This window comes from Delphinapterus leucas, chromosome 3, assembly GCF_059928025.1.
Source record: "Delphinapterus leucas isolate spDelLeu-1000000601 "Yukka" chromosome 3, BTC_Dleu_Yukka2, whole genome shotgun sequence".
NCBI lineage: Eukaryota > Metazoa > Chordata > Mammalia > Artiodactyla > Monodontidae > Delphinapterus > Delphinapterus leucas.
The window spans coordinates 102,940,640-102,959,793 of NC_143131.1; the positions used below are offsets into that span (position 1 = coordinate 102,940,640).

Here is a 19,154-nt window from a genome sequence, read left to right on the forward strand (position 1 = left end):
ACATGGTCCAGCCTTTAGTGCTTGGGTACCTAGAAGGCACCTTATCCTATCACCTGTATCCTTCTGACTCTCTATTCATTCATCTATGTACCCAGCCACCCATCAATCCACCCACCTACCCATCCGCCCTCCCATCCACCCACCCACCTTCCCATCCACTCACCCATCCACCCTCCGATCCACCCACCCACCCATCCACCCACCCATCCATCCACCCATCCCACCCACCCATCCACCCTCCCATCCACCCACCCACCCATCCACCCATCCATCCACCTTCTCATCCACCCATCCACCTTCTCATCCACCCATCCACCTTCTCATCCACCCATCCACCTTCTCATCCACCCATCCACCTTCTCATCCACCCACCCACCCTCCCATCCACCCACCCTTCCATCCACCCACCCACCCATCTACCTTCCCATCCACCCATCCACCCTTCCATCCACCCATCCACCCTTCCATCCACCCATCCACCCTTCCATCCACCCACCCACCCATCCACCCACCCACCCACCCACCCATCCACCCACCCACCCATCCACCCTCCCATCCACCCACCCATCCACCCTCCCATCCACCCACCCACCCATCCACCCATCCATCCACCTTCTCATCCACCCATCCACCTTCTCATCCACCCATCCACCCTCCCACCCACCCACCCACCCACCCATCCACCCTCCCATCCACCCATCCACCCACCCTTCCACCCTCCCACCCTCCCACCCACCCATCCACCCATCCACCCATCCATCCTCTCATCCACCCATCCATCTTCTCATCCACCCATCCATCTTCTCATCCACGCATCCACCCTCCCATCCACCCACCCACCCATCCACCCACCCACCCATCCACCCACCCACCCATCCACCCACCCACCCATCCACCCACCCACCCACCCACCCTCCCATCCACCCACCCACCCACCCACCCACCCACCCTCCCATCCACCCACCCACCCACCCATCCACCCATCCACCCACCCACCCACCCATCCACCCATCCACCCACCCATCCACCCACCCATCCACCCATCCACCCACCCATCCACCCTCCCATCCACCCATCCACTCATCCACCCTCCCATCCACCCATCCACCCATCCACCCATCCACCCATCCACTCATCCACCCATCCACCCATCCACCCATCCACCCATCCACTCATCCACCCATCCACCCACTAAACCAACTAACCAACAGACATTTATTGAACACCAAGCACTACAGTATGCTGAGCTCTCTGTTAACCATTAGGGAAACTATAGCAAACAAGACATTTTATCTTTGCCCTCATTGAGGTTATAGTCTGGCAGATTTTAATTAAATGTTTGTTTAATGCTGCCTTCACAGTCTACAATTTGTTTAAATAGCTAGCTTTAACTCTTTAAGTCCTGATGTCCTTTTTACAGAATTGTAATGGATTACCCTTCCTACACCTAGGAAACCCATTCTAGACAAATGTTCAAAGACTGGATGGGAAAATCTACAGATCGTCATGCCAGAATAAATGTCTTCTGATTTGTTTAAGTGTGTATCTCTCCTATTGAACTGTTAATTGCTTGAGGGTAGGGACTGGGTCTTAAGTTTTTAATGCCCTGCACTAAGCACGGTGGCTGGCACGTAGTAGCTGCTTTCTAAATGTTTGTTGAAAGAATGCTGTCTGGGAAGTCAGAAGTCTCCATTCAAGGCTCACCATTAATGCCATGACCTTCTGTCCTTGCTGCCTCATCTCCTGGATCTTGATGGGGAGGAGATCTATGTGTTCATTCAGTCCTCTGCACAACTGTGCAAACCTTCCTTCAAGAAGAATGGTCCTGAGAAGCCAAATTTCATCCCTCTCCCATGTTTCTTGCTCCAGGACAAACTTAGAATTTCACTCGGTTTTGCCTGTAAGCAGTTATCTTGGGAGGACAGCAAGCTCAGGGGGCTCTCCCTTGAGACCACCCGGTTTAGGCCTGCTTTAGCCTCCACACTCTCACTTTCTTGAGCACCCTGAATCTAGGATTTATTTTGTTCCTTCCATTCTCCTGTGATCCAGGGCATGATGGTGTAAATTGGGAATTGAAGGCACGCTTGGTACTGTCCCAACTTGACGTAAGGAATGTCTCCTAAATTATTTAAGATCTGAAAATATGTTTTCTACGCTTGACAGATGGTCACCTTCCCCTTAATAAAGCGTGTCTGACAATCACACTTTATTGGTGTGGTTAGGAAAAGAATGTCGTAGACTTGAGAAAATTTAGAGAGTGACACATTGCAGTGAAGAAATAAAGCTGTAGACTACTTTGAAAAGAAGTAAAACCATAGGAAACCATGATTTCATTGGAACAAACGTTCTGTGTCTTCAGAAAGTTCTTACTAAAAAAAGGAGGGTGACCTCTAGGGCATGGTGTGTGTGTGTCTACACATACATGGAAGTAGCCTCGCTCTGATTTTTTAGGGACATTCTCTTTGCAAACATTCCCCACTTAGTATCTTGTAAGTTTTTTAATATTATCACTAACATAGCAGTTTGCACCTAGGCTTTGGTCCAGGCTGCTTCTTGGAAATCATAGCTACCATGCTGAAGTATAAAATCACTTATCATTTTCATCAAGGTCTAAAGGTCTGTATAGTATCATACCCCGTGGAATTTATAAACCAGTAATTTCCACTACAGTAAGGGTTAAATAATACCCCATAAGATACAGTGCATGAACCATATGGAGAATTCAAGTGCTTACAACAATGCACTCACTTTACTGTGTTCTTTTGTGGCTTTCAAGTGTAGAACTATTTGGTACACTATCATAGATAATGTGCAAATCCCAGCAGTTCACACTGGTAATATTTCTAGGATTATTTTAACAAAATAATGGTCCCCTTTCCTATTTGGTAGAAAACTAAGGCTTTGTTTTTCCAACTGTAGGAGTATGTTCATTGAAATTTCCCTGTGGTTTAATTTTCCAAAATTGATGCTTTCTCACAAGGAGCACGTTGTTGTTTATTTTTTTCAAAACCCACCTCTCACTGATTTGAGAAAGGATGGAGAGTAGCTGTGCGTGTTCACTAGTCAGAGTCTGAGATTAGTCATAAGGCAGGATTCTCTGATGCTCAGTGCTGAGATCTGGTTCCACGGATCCCTTTCCACCTCAGCAAAAGTGAAAATGAGAGAGAAGATCAAGAAGGGCCAGAATGGGAGGGTAGCTGGAAGCTGTGGTGTTTCGCTCGTTCATCTCAGTAGATATAGAAAACCGTGGTAATACTGTGAGCTGCCCTTTGCTTACAATACATACAGTTCATGGCAGCAGTCTTTATAAGCCCCAGTGGCACTTAACAAATATGGGAAGATACAGGCTTTCTTGATTACTTAGAACTGAATGTTTATTCAAGCTTTCATGAGAATTTTTCTTCATTTACACAGAGCTCTCTCCACTGAGCAAATGTCCATTTTTAAGTGTGGACCCAGTACATATGAAACAAGTTTTCACAGGATTCAAATTCATTTCATTTGGTCAGGACTTCTTGCTGGTTACTTTAATTAAAACTGGATTTTTTTAAAAAAGAGTAAAAGCAGCCTTTAAATGGGTGGCTTACATCAAAGATTTTACGGTTTGTGAAAACTGTTGTGCTGATACAAAAAAAAAAGAAAAAGAAAGAAATGAAAGATAAATTGCTGCATGAAAATATTTCCAAGGCTGTTCTTAGCAATATAGGATTAGCGGTATTTTCCTTTTCAGTGTAGGTGTTGTATGGATACTGGAGACAGTTGTGCACTGTGGGTATTACTGCTGTGACAGAGGAGAGGGGAAAAGATAGGTTTGCAGCCGAGCCTGCGGATGGCACCAAGCCAGTGCCCTGAAAAATGGCAAACGTGTCACAGCTAACAGCTGGACGCAGAAATATTTCTCTTTAATTTGGATGGATAAAACTTTTTTCACAGCAGGGCACTCTCAAAAGAGGACAACATCAAAGAGGGTGGGTCTCCCCAGTCAGACATCAGCGGGCTCCAGGATGGAGCAAAATGAATGAACTGTCAGGACGTTTCCAGCATATATGCTTCTGCCAAGTGAAAAGTTAAAGGTTCAGTGGCTTGTTCGGATCACAGACAAAGTCCTGATAATGCAAGCCTGATCCCCAAAGTCTCCCCTCTGATCAACAGACAGAGGATGTCTGAAGAAGAATCTGGATTGATGGATGGCAGGCTTTGTATGGGTGACCACCGCCATCCTCGGAGATAAAGGGATTCACCAAATGCTCAGAGGCTCTCGGGAGCTCTCGATCTCCATGCTGGAATCCTCAGTCCCCCACTCTCCTCTGCCAGCCTGCAGCCGAACAGCTGCTACCCCACAGTGTGACCAAGACACCCACCTCATCTCTTCCCACGCCTGGCTCTCTGAGGCAGGCTTCACGGGTACCCCCACCGGTGTTTTACGGTTTATTGACACTTTTCAACTGTTTTTCTGATTACCATATTTCAGTCTTGACTTATGTGTTAGTATTATCTGCAAAGTCAACATAAACCTCTAATGATTTTCTAATATTTCTGGAACTTGATGAATGTGAATTGACAAAGTACAGTATACAGCTTTATATCAGCATTACTGAAAATATGGCAACGGTGTATATAACCATTACTCATTTCTTGACCTTTGAAACCTCAACTCAAAACCTTGGCATTCCAGATATTCCAAAATACTCCAAACCAAAATGAGAGGGAAGAGTTTTCTTATGAAAAATAACAACAAAATAAGTTAATTCTAATAGAGGGAGAAATTTTTGAAATGAAAAAACATGTATTATTTGAGAAAAAAGTGGAAAAAATGAACACAAATAAATCTGGCCACAGTAACAAGTATTTGCTTTAATGAAGAAACTTTCATTTTAGAATATGCATCTTCATCCACAGACTTATGCTTTGGCCATTTTTTTGGTGGTCCTGGTCATTATGACACATTGCCAGTGGAAGGAGAGTGGGTTTTACAGAGTGGGGGAGTGGTGGCTTTGTCCATTGCGTGGTTGCTTTGTGTAAATTTGACTAACAGGTTAAGTAATTCTCACTAAATTGACTTTTGCTCTGAAAATAGGAATTTGATAATGACATTATTAATCATTATGGACATTTTCATGGCCCTCATTCCTTCCTTTGAAGAGTTTCAGGTGCTTTTAATGAAAAAGCTCGGCTAGTTCTCCCTGATAAGACAAATGGGATGTGATAAAAACAACAGTCACATGGTGGCCCATGATTCAGGAGGGTTTTATCCTTGTCATACTCACAGACCCACTATATGACTGTGGGCGAGTCATTTCACCTTTCTCAGCCCAAAGCTTCTGATCTGTAAAATGGAATAAATGTTCCAGCCTACCTTCTAGGTCAGTTGTAAGGATCAATTAAGCTTGGGAAAGTATTTTATAAACTAAAATCCCGCTCAAATGTGTATGACCTGGTTATTAGCTGCTGTTCTTTCTTTGTGTTAAGGTGGAGGCAGATGCTTCACTCATTTTTTTTGGTGGAGCCACACAGCTTGCAGGATCTTAGTTCCTTGACCAGGGATCAGACCCGTACCCTGGGCAGTGAAGACACAGAGTCCTAACCACTGGACTGCCAGGGAATTCCTGCTTAACTCATTTCTAAAGTATTGTTTTGTGGTCTCTCTTCTCAAGGTTTGACTTAGCTTGAGTTGAAAGTTTACAAGTAGAGCTTCTAGGAGACCACAGTGGTGTGGTTCTTGCTGTCTTCCTCTCTAGATTGGGAAGCAGTGCCCGGAAGCCATGGCTGACAGTGCTCCCTGTTGATCTGATGCTCAAGGCTGCCATCCACAAATGTCCCCTGCTCCTCCTCCAGGTACATTTGACTGCACAGATAGCTCACCTACCTTGACCATGCTCAGTGCTCATGTAGACATGAGGCACTGTGAGTTGGAGCCTCCTCTGGCCAGAAATGTCAGTGTCTTCAGGGGTCAAGCAGTCCTGCATGGTAGGGGATGTTCAGTAAGAGGGCTGGAACAACAATTAATTAAAATGCTTGTAACAACCTGTTAGTTACAGAGATACTCCAGGAATGCTCTTAAAGGTGTGGTGGGTGTCTGTGTCTTTTGGATTACATGTTTGTAACACTGTTAACTTTAAGAAATGGAAAATGTAGAACTGATGAAATGCTTCCGTACTGTTTTCTAGATAGTATTCACATCCATCCAGCATTTTTTATATTTTGTTTTACTTTTGGATAGACTCATTGGCGGGGCAAAAACATAAACTAGAACGACTGGTTTATTCCTACACCCCCTTTATGTTATTCCCAATTTTTCCTTCTCTCTCTTTGAACAAAAGTTGATTTCCTGTTATGTACAAAGCTTTGTGTAAGGTACTGATGGTTAAAATCTTAAAATATTTAAAATGCATTCCTGCCCTCAATGAGCTTGTAATGTTCCGGTCTTGTAATCTTAGCAATAATGAGTTTGCAAATGCCACATGTATTATCTTGTGGTCAGTGTCCACGAGCAGGTTAGTAGATGAAGTCCAGGCTGACATTTCCCATCTAATTATAGTGATGGCCTAAGGATAGCTAATGCTTTCTGGACTCTTACCATGTGCCCAGCGCTGATTTAAGTCCTTTACATATACGAGCTCATTTGATTTTCATATCAGCCCTTTGACTGGGACTGTCATTAACACCCTTTTTTTCCAAGAAGGCTTCAGCTTCCTCAAGAGGTTAAGTAACTGCCCAAAGTCACTTGGCCATCCGAGGTGAAGCTATGATTGTAACTCACACACATTGGAGCTGACACCCACACGTGTGCTCTTAACCTCTGTCCTCTACCCTCTCCAGTTCCTCCTGACTGGGGTGGCTCCTATTGCATGTTTTCATTGGTAATACTTTAGAAAGTCTCCTCTAACAACCATACTATTAAAAGTAAAATCTTTTATTGAGCAACAAAGGTATTGTGTTTTTTTAACTTTTCAGTCCAAACAGTCAAGAATTATTCTTTTGTGTAAATAGTTGTATAACAAAATATTGCACCTCTATCTTCTGATACAAAGGAATCTCACAGTAAAACATTTTTATCCATCTTGCCAAACAGTATAGTTTTCAATTCAGTTTCTCAAATTACTAATACACTTGATTATTGAAACCCTTGTTTTCTGAATTTTACAGAAAGATGGGGTCGTCTAAAGGTAGTGTGTAGAGAATAGGTGGAGGAGATCTGAGAAACCCTCTTTGTATCTGTTCTTCCCTGGATCTTCCATGTGCTGTGAAGGGACTTAAAACAGTGCTGGGCTCTTAGGTTTAAACTGGAAAACTCCCCAAGAACTCTTCTTGACCCTTTTCTATGGTAATTGTTTATTACATTTTAATCATCATATGAAAACCACCTTCGCATTTCATAGAATTGAAAGAAGTTAGGTTCAAAAACGATGTAATATTTTCTTTAAAAAGCCCTGGTTGCTAGTGCTTAGAATGAAGTTTTAATTGCATTTAGTGGCGATTTCTTCTCAAGCTTTGAATAAAATCTGAGATCTTTAAGAAGCTATAGAATTATTGTGAGAATTCAATTCAGTTCACTTCAGCATGTTTTGAGTTCCGCCAACGTGTTAGGCCTTGTGGTAGATGTTTGGACATAAAATATGCACCCTCACCTCAAATTTTGGGGGAAAACTGAAGGAGACTGGTGTTTCAGCACATGACCAAATGCTGCTGCTTGGGCCTAGGCACGGGGACATGCCGCGGTGTGGAATCGTAGGAGAGGGAGCCTGAGATGTCTCCCTACTCTCTGAAAATTGGCTAATACTTTCAAATAAAACCTTTGGACATTTTCTTTTTCCTTTTTTCCATGCCAAAATTCAGAGATCCCAGTTCTGGGAGGAGCAGATTAATGTTTAAGTTATAATTCACGTTCCTTTTGTTTAAGGTCCATGGCTCTCTTTAGAATATCTGTAGGATTAAATGAGGTGTGAGGAGGCCTCATTCTGCCATTGACTAGAGTCTCAGTTTGTCTAAGTCACTAACTTTTGGAGACCCCTTTTCCTTATGTATATAGTCGTCCCTTGGTATCTGTAGGGGATCAGTTCCAGGACCCACCACGGATACCCCATTCTGTGGATGCTCAAGTCCCCTATATCAGGGGTCCCCAACCCCTGGGCCACGGACCGGCACTGGTCTGTGGCCTGTTAGGAACTGGGCCTCACAGCAGGAGGCGAGTGGCGGGTGAGCGAGCGAAGCTTCATCTGTATTTACAGCTGCTCCCCATCACTCACATTACCGCCTGAGCTCCGCCTCCTGTCAGATCAGTGTTGGCATTAGATTCTCACAGGAGCGCAAACCCTACTGTGAACTGCGCATATGTGAGGAATCTAGGTTGTGTGCTCCTTATGAGAATCTAATGCCTGATGATCTGAGGTGGAGCTGAGGCTGGGCGCTGGGGAGCGGCTGCAAATATAGATTATCATTAGCAGAGAGGTTTGACTGCACAGAGACCATTATAAATCAGTTGCTTGCAGACTCATATCAAAACTTTATCAGTGAGTGGCAAGTGAAAACAAGCTCAGGGCTCCCACTGATTCTGCATGTGACTGAGTAGTTATGGTGAGTTGTATAATTATTTCATTATATATTACAGTGTAATAATAATAGAAATAAAGTGCACAATAAACGTAATGCTCTTGAATCATCCCAAAACCATTCCCACCCCCTACCCCGGTCCGTGGAAAAATTGTCTTCTAAGAAACTGGTCCTGGTGCCAGAAAGGTTGGGGACCACTGCCCTGTATAAGCCAGCATGGTGCATTCGGCCCTCTGCCCTCGTGTCTGTGCGCCCTCCGCGATTGGCTGAATACGCGGATGCGGAACTTGCACGAGAACCAAGGGCTGACTGCAAACTGATCAGGTTAGAACAGCCCATCTCTGAGATTTCTTCCAAATCTCATTTCCCTGGCCTCTAAACTTAGCCAAGGTACTCAACTGTCTAGCAGAGTTGTTGACTGAAGCCTATCTAGTGGAGGAAGTGCTCTGCCTGTGATTTTTCAAACAGGGTCCCCGCTTCACTGTGGGCCCTTGGTGATGTCCCAGTGACTGTGGCAGACAGCAAAGGTGGGGTTCACTGAGCTGGTGGGGTGCTTCCTGGTGGACTTGCTTTTTATCTGTTCTTACAGTAGACCACAGCAACTTTTATCTGTTTTTGTAGTGTAATTACATTTATGACTTCTTTGAATTAAAACGGACCCCTTGCTTAAAAAGATTATTGAAACCCTCTTCTGGTAAAAAGAAATGAACTCTCTTCTCTGCACTCCCACTCCCTGGAAAACTACAGCACAGATACTTGGATCTTGGGTCAGATGATGGCTTTTGGGCAGCACCCAAGTGATCAATGTTTGCAGTGTTTCCAGGCTATCAGTTCAAACAGGTTTTCTTGAAAGTGCCCCCAGCAGTAGCAGACTGATTTTCACGGGGTAGCAATAATTCCTTTACAGCTGGAATTACCAACTTAAATGCTTTATGAGGCCAAGCAGCTAAGTAAATGAGTGAAGTAAGGAACACTTAAGGGTAGGGAGTAGTAGGGAGTATGGGGAAGGAGAAAAGCCCATGGCTAATCTAAAGAGGCCACTTTGAAGGGGCCTTGGATGTTTCCGTGGATTAGTGCCAGAGATTGGGGACCCATCTTCTAATTTTTTTTCTCAAGAAAAATTAGAAATTAGATAAAATTTCCAAAATTTTAAAACACCGGAGAGAAAACAAAATTGGTCAATTATGTGAATTCAGCCGGAGGGCCACCAGTTTGCAAATCTTGCTTTAGAGAAACAGATTGCTCAGAGCCACCAATATACACAGATTCTTATCATTCAGAAGATGGTTTTCTTGCTATTATGTTAAAATGGGCCCAAGTCAGTCACTGGCTTACATTGTTTCTATGATTATTATTATTGTTAATGTTAATTGGCAGCATTCATAAATGACAAAGTTGTGGACAAGCCACTGATGACCAGTGTTTTTAGGACACAGCACTGGTGCAGTTTTTACTCATGTTGTTCTTATTTAAAATAAGATTTAATATATTTAAAATAGATTCTTGTTCTAGGAAAATAAGATCGTAGGAGAGAATGCAGTTTCCTGATCTTCAGGATTGCATGAAATACCTTTCACATGGTGGTTTTCAGTTAATCTATGCATGGTTTATAATGAGCGACAATTTGTGTGATCATTATCTCAACCACATGTGTGGCATTTCAGTAAATATTGGATTGAAAACTATAAAAATTTCCTTAAAAAGGTAAGAATGAGCTCTCCCCCTTACTTATCTTTCTACTCCCACTGATACAGGATAAAAGAAAAATTACAGACCAAAACCAGTGGTTTTAAAATAGCAACAAAACAATCAGGAAGGAAATCAGTGGCTGATAATGTAGTGATACATATTACCAAGAGTTCCCCAGGAAGATAACACAGATACAGTTTTTAACCTTGGGTAAGATAGTAGGCTTCTCTGTTTTAACAGCACATGCAAAAATTGAAGTACAGAGAAATAAATGGCTAGGCTTTCTTTTCATTTATTTTTCTCTCTTTGATTTAAAAAAAAATCAGAAAAGTCCAAAGTATAATATATAAATGCCATATGCAAGCCACAAAAAAGTGAGTGTTAACACTTTGCCATATTTGCTTCAGAATCTTTTTTTTTTTTTAAGAAAAATGAAGCATTTCAGATACATGTGAGTTCCCTTTGTTTTCCTTCCATCCCCTTCTTTCCAAAGCCATGACTCTGATGAAGTTATCATGAATCCTTCCTGTGTGTCTGTTCAGAGTTGTACTATATGTATAGATACATATAGATAGGTATATTGCTATATGCATATTACAGTATACACTCTTATAAAAGATACTATTGGGTGTTATTTTGTATATTTTGAAATGTTGACAAATGATATCATATACTTTAATCTGCAACCTGATTTTCTCAATCATGTTTTTGATGTTTATATCAACTAGATCTTAACACAAACAGATCTAGTTCATTCATTTTAAGTGTTTTGTACTTTTTTGTTGAATAAATGAACCACAATGAATCTATTCTTCTGATGATGGATATTTCTCTTATTTATAATTATTTACTGTTATAAGCTGTGCTACAGTGAATGCCCTTGAACTCATCTCCCTAGGCACATGTATCAGAGTTTCACTGGAATAATTTCCTAGAAGTGAAATTGCTGAGTCACAGGAAATATGCATTGTTGACTTTATTTTGTTGCCAAAATGTTCTCCAGTGTGACTGTGCCATTTTATATTCCCTTTCAGCAATGCTAGGACTAGCTTTGTAAAATGAATATACTTTCTACAGCTTTGAGGGGTTTCCATTACAAAATTTAACCCTTTTCCTACCAAGTGTCCTGTGTGCTTCTTTACATGCGTTTCCCCTACCTCCAGAGGGTCATTTGTTCAGCTTCTTTAGAAAAAACAGAGCAAATGTTAAAACTTTGGTGATTCATATTCTTTCAGAATAAAGTACACAGTTTCCAGCAAAACTATGCTTGATTCAAGGGTTCTTTCAAGGAATCATTTTCCTAAATTTAACTCTTACCTTTATTCTCACCATTTGAATGAATACAATTTCTGACCTTTTTGACATTTTCATCAGTCCTGAGGAGATTGTCTAAACACTTTATGCATGATTTTTGATATTTTCTGCTTATTTTAAATCTTTTGAGAGGTAATGAAAACAAAATAACTCTTGGTTTTGGCATTAATACATCTCCTTAGATTCCTTAATTTTTTTAGACCTATTAGGTATCTAGCTTAAAATTACATTTTAGCGTCACACAAATGTAGATGTTAATGCGGCTTCCAAGAACAACTTCCCAAATTGTTGCAGCTGCTCTAGACCGAGATCTGCTGAAACATTTCCCCACTCGTGGTTCCTTCTCTCCTAGAAGGAATAATGTCAGCCCATCTGGATACAGGGACAGTGTCCTTGTATAGTTCAGATACACGCAGAATTTTATTGCCCTCTTTAAAAAAAAATTTTTTTTAACTAAGCTCTTAGATGGAAGCAAACTTGAGCTAATGATGGAGAGTAATAATAATACTCAAATTAGGACCCAGAGCTTTTCTGAGAAGTCGTCTTTAGTTCCTCTTTAGCGTGCACATGTGGGTGTCTTGGTTTTCCCAATTTTATTCTATTAGGAAAATGAACAGAAATAGGCATCACTGCCTTCTGGCCCATTGTTTCACTTTCAAGAAACACAGTTTACATGTTAACTCCTAACAGCAGAAGCCAGAAAGTGCTCCAGGATGGTCTTGAGCCAACTGCAAAGGCACGTGTTTTCGACCCACCTCCCTAAATAACGTAGGTTGGAGGTGCTGCCCGTATTAGCGTGATGGGCCCCCATGATGAAATTTCACATGCTGTGAATATATGTTGTTATGACTTGACATTTTATGACATTTATGAAGTTTTTATTTTGGGGGGGGTTGAAAAGCATATCATCAGATTCGTGTTTTGAAAGATCACTCTGGCTGTACTTTAGAGACTAGGTTGGAAGGGCCTGAAGAAGGCGCAGGAAGATCAGTTAAGGGACTTTTGTCTTCCTTCAGGCAAGAGAGGAAACTGGTTTCGGCAGGATGGTGATGGTGGAGAGGGAGAGATGTTTAGGAGGCAGATTCAGCTGGATCTGATGATAGCTGGGCTCTGGGGGGTTGAGGGAAAGAACAGTGTCAAGGTTGAATGAGCTTCCTCAACTCTGGCTGGATGCACACTTGTGCGATCCAACTAGGTACATGGGATTTTCATCAGTTTCATGTGAAATCGTGTGATATCGGTATCAGGCTGAAGCCAGGGAGGCTCAACCTCGTGCTATGCGCTCATTGTGTGATATTTGGGGAAAGCCTGACACATAGCCATCTACTTTCCTCAAGGCGAGAGGAGTTTCACCAGGTAGGCAAAAATTGTAGGATTCCTGTAATCACAATATACTTAGTTTAAAGAGACTATTGTTGAAACAGTGTGGGAGGAAACACTTTTTTTTTTTAACATCTTTATTGGAGTATAATTGTTTACAATGGTGTGTCAGTTTCTGCTTCATAACAAAGTGAATCAGTTATACATATACATGACTGGATAAAGAAGGAAACACTTTTTTATACTCATTTTCAAGACTGACTGGCTAGTGTCTGGTGTTCAAATGAGCTAACGCTCAAGGCAACACCCACAACTACATATAAACGTTAGAGAGTTTTACTTGCTGTTGAGGACATTAGCTACAAGCACAAAGGAGAACTGCGCTTCTCCAAATGTGTCGTTATTTTCACTAGCAGCTGTCATGGGTGGTTTGTTCATGGGGGAAGGACAGGGCAGGGGGCTGGATCATCAACATTTTGGGCTCCATTATAGATAAACAGTGGCATTCAGAGAACTGATGGCTGTGTTCAGTGTTGCACGGGTTGTCAACAGCAGACTCAGGGTTGAGACTTTGAGCCTTTGAACCAGTTTCCTAAAACGAAAACAAAGACAACAACAACAAAATAAGTACAGTGTAGTCACCTAACCTAAATATGAAATCTGTCATTAGGTTGCTCGAAGAGCAGATGTATCCACTGCATGAAATGTTTCCATTCTCTGCCATCATCCCTGAGCTAGGAATTTAAAATCATTAATCTTAAATATAATATAATCCAGGAATCTCTTCGTTCTTCGCAGGCTACATTGATTATCAGCTGTAATCACTCTGGCCTGCTACCCAGTTATAACTTCCCCAACAATTGTATTGGTTAGATTGGTGTCTCTCTTCTGTTTCTGGGGGTTAGTGGAAAGATTGGGGGTGAAGACAAATGAGTTCAAGTAAAGCCAAAAAAAGAAAAAAATCAAGCTATTTTTAAATGACTGGTGATGATAAAAAGAACTGTCATCACTAAGCCCTTTGGCCTCCAGAATAGAAATACTGAGCTAAATTAATATGAATGACCCTACGAATTTTAGGGCCAAAATGTAACCAGTGAGGCTCTCTGTGAGACTTATCTCTGTGTCTATTTGGAAAGGAAAAGTGGAAAGTCTGATTAGCAAAGGTAAAAAATATTTTCTCAGGATGCTCTGGGGAACAGAATCTTACTGCTGATTTTATTTGAAAAGGTCCAGTTTTGCCATGGTCCTTCTGAGAACTGTACCCCTTGCTTCCTGGCTGCCCCTAGGGCTGAGGATGACCTTTGAGAATTGCTGTACATACATAACCCCGGATCTCCCACTCCTCTAGATACCACAGCCTTCAAGGTACCCAGGGCTGACCTGGTTTCTGGAAGTGAGAGCCGATTGTCTCTGCTGTCAGCACTGACTCCGCATGTCCTAGGCTGGCCAGTTGTTTCGCAGAAGACTTTTTGTCCCACACTTATTGCCTGGTTTGAAGCAGATTTCATTTCCTTGAATGTGTTTGAAAGAAAATCTGCTTGAGGTGGCCTAAGGCAATAATTATTAGACCAACCTTAGTTAAGACATTAAAAATCCATAGGAAACAGTTATTATTATTTTTTCTTTCCCTTTGTGAGGGTCTCTCTTTTTTCATGACTCCTCTCCTAATAGTTTCAGGTCCTGACAGCTGAAGCCCTACATCTTCTGCGAGGTGAGAGTCCGTTTATTTCATCTGAATCAGAGTCTGCTTTATCAGTGTGATACAGCTCCATAACGCTCCAACCTCTGCTAGGTGTCACCCAGCTTGTTAAGCAGACGGTCCCTGCCTCCCGAATGCCTTCGAGCAGTTATGTGTTTGAGAGGAGGGCCTCTCATGTGGATGTTCCAGCCATATCAGCGTGGCCTCGCCTCTCAGCTTGCTTTGTTTACCCAGCAGCTCATTACTTAAGAGTAGCCTGTCAAAGAGGTTAAATATTCTTTGGGAAACATGGTCACTCACATCCTTGAGATGCCACAAATATATTTAATAAAGGGAAGATTGGCTTGATAAGAAAAACGTGATTAACTTGCATCACCAGAAAATGTTTTTCTTCTGTTATTCCAGTTGAGTTTCCACAAGCATTCATAAGCACTAGCAAACCTACGGGCAATAAATTGCTGCAGCCGACACATAAAGACACCAAGGGAAGCAGGGAAAATGATTGCTGATGATTCGTTCTAACTACTTGACCTTCTGACCTCTTCTCTAGATATATGACCAAGATGGGACACTACAGCACTTTATTGATGGTGGGGAACCTAGTAAGTCGAGCTGGATGAGGTATATCCGATGTGCAAGGCACTGCGGAGAACAGAATCTAACAGTAGTTCAGTACAGGTAAAGTATACCTTGATTTACCGCTTACAAAGCCGAAGCCCTTTGCCTTGCATATATAAATTCAGGCTTGCTGCTAGTTTTGAAAAACTCCTGCAGAGTCCTGAAGAACTCTGCAAGGACTGGCAGGAATTTTTTTTGCTAGGTTTGTGATATCTCCTTAGTTCTTTTAACAGTAATTTCTTGAGAATTCGGGAAGAAAGATGCTAGGAGAAGGCCTTTTTTCACTCACTGCATGTGATAAAGTTACTTCCACATCATCACCTGAACTTTCATAATGGCCTGAGTGAGCCCAGCGAACTCACTGACTCGGAGTGATTTCCCCCGCAGCAGACGTGTCCACACGTAAACAGGAGTTTAGAGATTCAGCCCCAGGTTGCTTGCCTTCAGTCCCCTTCGGTCTGGCTGTCTCCTAGGGAGAACAGTTTGATTTGTACAAAGGCATGGGAAATCAAGAACTCTCAACACTCCCAAAGCTGCTTTTCTAAAACCGTTATGCTCGGCAGCCTTGGCTGAGTCAGAGCAACCTCTTCTGATCCCTTGAAAGGTGCCAAAGCGTTTGGCTTTGGTCCTGCGACAATTCAGAGTACGTTTCAGGGGATGAGGTAGTTCCGGAGCATAGAGAAGGCCCTGGTCTCCTGAGATGTTTGGGCAAAGCCCAAACGGTAACAAAGATGAGGTGAGCCATCCCCATTGCCCAGAGTCTCATAGGGAGGCCTGGGGTGGGGTAGGGGCATAGAAGCAGGGTGGATTCCCAGAGCCTAAGCCACACCTGCCCAGTGCACCTGTTGGTCAGGCATTTCCATTTAATGCTAAAAGCTGGAGTGGAGACAAAAAGGCAAAGACAGATCCCATAGGAAAAAAGCCCTGCCACTAAGCCTTCTTTTCTCAGAATCCCTCGAAAACATGTGCCCTGTAAATATATGACCTCAGTTATAAACAGCCCTGTTCCCTTTCGGATCAGAAGCAACTGTTTAGCTTTACCAGGCACCACAGACACATCAAAGCAGAAGAGCCCTTGCTCGGCAACTTGGAGTCCTGCCTATGATGATTTATTTTCATTCTCATTTTTTTTTTTTTCTAAATGAAGACTTAAAAAAAAAAAAAGCTTTATTCCCCTTATAGGTTAAAGGCTGCACAAATCTGGCTTGCTCTCCAAAGACCTCCAAATTCAAAAGGAACATATCTGGGCAGCATGTGACTCACTGCCTTGGTTTCCTAGGCAGTTATCTTTCATTACATAAGGGTTTAAACGAACTTGTGTACGACGGGATCTGGTTACAGTCTGTATATGGGCTTCACCCACCTTCCCTGCAGCTGCATCTCTGTCATAAAGTTTTTATAAAACTCGGAGCTAGAAAATTAGTAAAGGTTGTGCTTCTCCATTTGGCAAGAGATAGATTGGCTGGTTCTGTCATGGGCACCCAGGGAGCTCTTGAGGCAAATTCTGACTTTGGGAAAATAAGAAACCCCTACGAGGAAGGTGGGTATGAGCAAGTCATTACCTTTCTGTCGATATTAAGTGGGTTTTATTGCTCCCTTTCCTGATGGCACTTACACATCAAGTTCTCTCTGCCGATCTGTTTTCGATTACTTCAGATCTTTATAAAATGAACTACAAAAACACAATTTAAAAACTGGCATCCGTCACCAGTGACCACGTCCAAGAGTAAGAAAATAGAAAAGTTGGACCCTGAAGAGCTAGCCTAATTTTTATTGTACATGAATGTCCTCTTCACAAAAAGTCAGCTGGTTTAGATTCATTCTGTTATGATTTGTAATATCTAAATGGAATTTTCTTCAAAGAACCCTTGATTGATTGACCCTTAGCTGAACGTTTTGTTTTTATTTTGAGGCTGACAATAATGTTTGTTGGCGTGTGTTCTGCTTCAGCTGCGTTGGGACGCCATGAAGCTATCTTTATGAGTCATCCAACCACAATACTAAATACATGTCAGCAAAGGAAATATTATCTGAAAAGGGAAAAATCCCTTTGATGTGCTTCAACATGCAGAGATTTCTGCGAGTTTTGGAAGCTCTGCCCGCTTGTAAAGAACGGTGTACGCTTACACATTTTTTCCCCCTTTCGGCCTACTCTGTGCCTCAAAAGACCACCCATTGCTCGAAAACAGTTCTGCTCTTTCAGCGGCAAAGTGTGTCATTTGGTTTTAGCACATTCATTTGCCGGGCGCTGTGTTTATATTAAGGGAAGCCAAACCGAGAGATGAAATGTTACAAGGGTGAAGTACAAAGTCGACTCAATTTTTCTCAAGTTAGGAGATGCCAGTGATTTATAGCCCGGCTCCAATTTTGATTTTTTTATGTAGCAGTGGAAAGAATTAATAAAATGCACAGCTCTTGGAGGTGCGGAGGGAGGAAGGGGAGTGAGGTCCGGACAGCTGGCTGGAGTTTTTGTCAGATATTCATAGAATGTTGGGAAAAAACACTCTGCTTAGCTAGCAGTGCCCTCGTGAGACAGAATGGCAGCAAGTAAGGAAAATAACAAGATAAATGAAATTTTTGCAGCTGCAAGTAAAATATTGAGAATCTGCACTTTTTTTTATTGATCTTTATGATCCTATTGCCAAGAGCCACTTTGTGGTGACAAAATATGTTGACAAGTGCATATCTCACTGCCATGAAAAATGTGGTGAAGGCTTCACATTATGTCTGCAGTGTTATACAAGGAACAAATTGCCCTGCTACGGCCAATTCCTTACAGAAAGGCTAAACTTAAGGTCCACCAACCCTAACCACTTTTATCTTGAACTTGAGGCTAATATTTGTAGCAGTTCTTCATTGAGAAAACCCGTCGCAGGCTCCTCTTTCTTTTAATCTGTAGATTTTTCTTTACAGTGCCACAGCTGTTATTAAAAAAATGGTTATTTCTTGGTACCTTCACTCCATCATTTCAGAGTGTAATCTTTCAGCCAGAGTGCTCCTCTTGTATTTACTGAATTTCCATCCATTTCACATAAGAGGGTTTTTCTCTTCTCCTGTATCAAACTTTAGAAAAAAGGCAATGGGGAAGACTTTTATTTCTTTCAGTCCTTATATCACAAAGCTGCTTAATTTTATTACAAATTAGAGAACTCCCAATGCCAAGTTGTAAGAATATACGCAACACTTTCCCTTCAAATAAGAAATCAATAGTATTAATTTATATGTGAGGTTGAGGCACCGGAGTCTGCAATTTGCCAATAGAGAGAATCTTCTCATTAGTATGAGATGGAATTTTTTTTTTTTTTTAATGAACGCTTCCTTTCTGCTGTCTCTCGGGCCAAATATCTTGTCTCTTCAGCCAAGAGGTTCTGTGGAGGGACACTGTGGAAATAAACTGTGAGCTATTTATCATACCAGGTTACAGGCTCTAATTGGTTGTTGGGAATGATAAGGTGGGTGCAGATTTTATTACAAACAGAAACTGTTTAGGTGGAAAGCTGGGCAGAACTTTTTCGGGGCAATAAAAGTGTGGATGGGGCACATGAGTCCTACCGATTACTAAGCTGGGTTTTCTTTTGTTTTGAATAGGTCGAATATATTCTACCGAGCCTGTATAGATATTCCCAGGGGTACCGAGCTTCTGGTGTGGTACAATGACAGCTATACGTCTTTCTTTGGGATCCCTTTACAATGCATTGCCCAGGATGAAAACTGTAAGAATTTATTTTAGCTCTGAATTCACATTTCCAAATACCTATTTCAAAGCTAACTTTTTAAGAGTGTTGTTTGAAACTCCTGAAATGCGGTTCACTCTGCTGTGTAACACAAATGTGCACGTCTGTTCCATCATTTTCTTTTCCTTGTATGTCCTTTGCTTTTTCACAGGGAGTCTTGACTTGTACAGGCCAATTTTTCTTCGCCTGCTTATGATTTTAAAACCTTTGTCCTTTGTCCTGGTTTTAAA

The 19,154-nt window shown here is 42.0% G+C and overlaps 2 protein-coding genes across 3 annotated transcripts in view; both read left to right on the top strand.

Moving 5' to 3' along the window:
• Positions 1-19,154, top strand: part of PRDM6 (PR/SET domain 6) — a 99,357-nt gene that overhangs the window by 52,544 nt on the left and 27,659 nt on the right. For both annotated transcript variants that reach the window (XM_022588676.2, XM_089909232.1), the window contains exons 3-4: positions 15,123-15,250; positions 18,779-18,903. In XM_022588676.2, coding sequence (XP_022444384.2) covers positions 15,123-15,250; positions 18,779-18,903 — 253 coding nt within the window. The remainder of the gene's footprint in view (positions 1-15,122; positions 15,251-18,778; positions 18,904-19,154) is intronic.
• Positions 380-1,452, top strand: LOC149749631 (uncharacterized; the record flags this gene model as incomplete). The annotated part of the gene is made up of 1 exon (XM_089908349.1): positions 380-1,452. A coding segment is annotated over one exon (816 nt), but the record flags the coding sequence as incomplete, so codon positions are not given.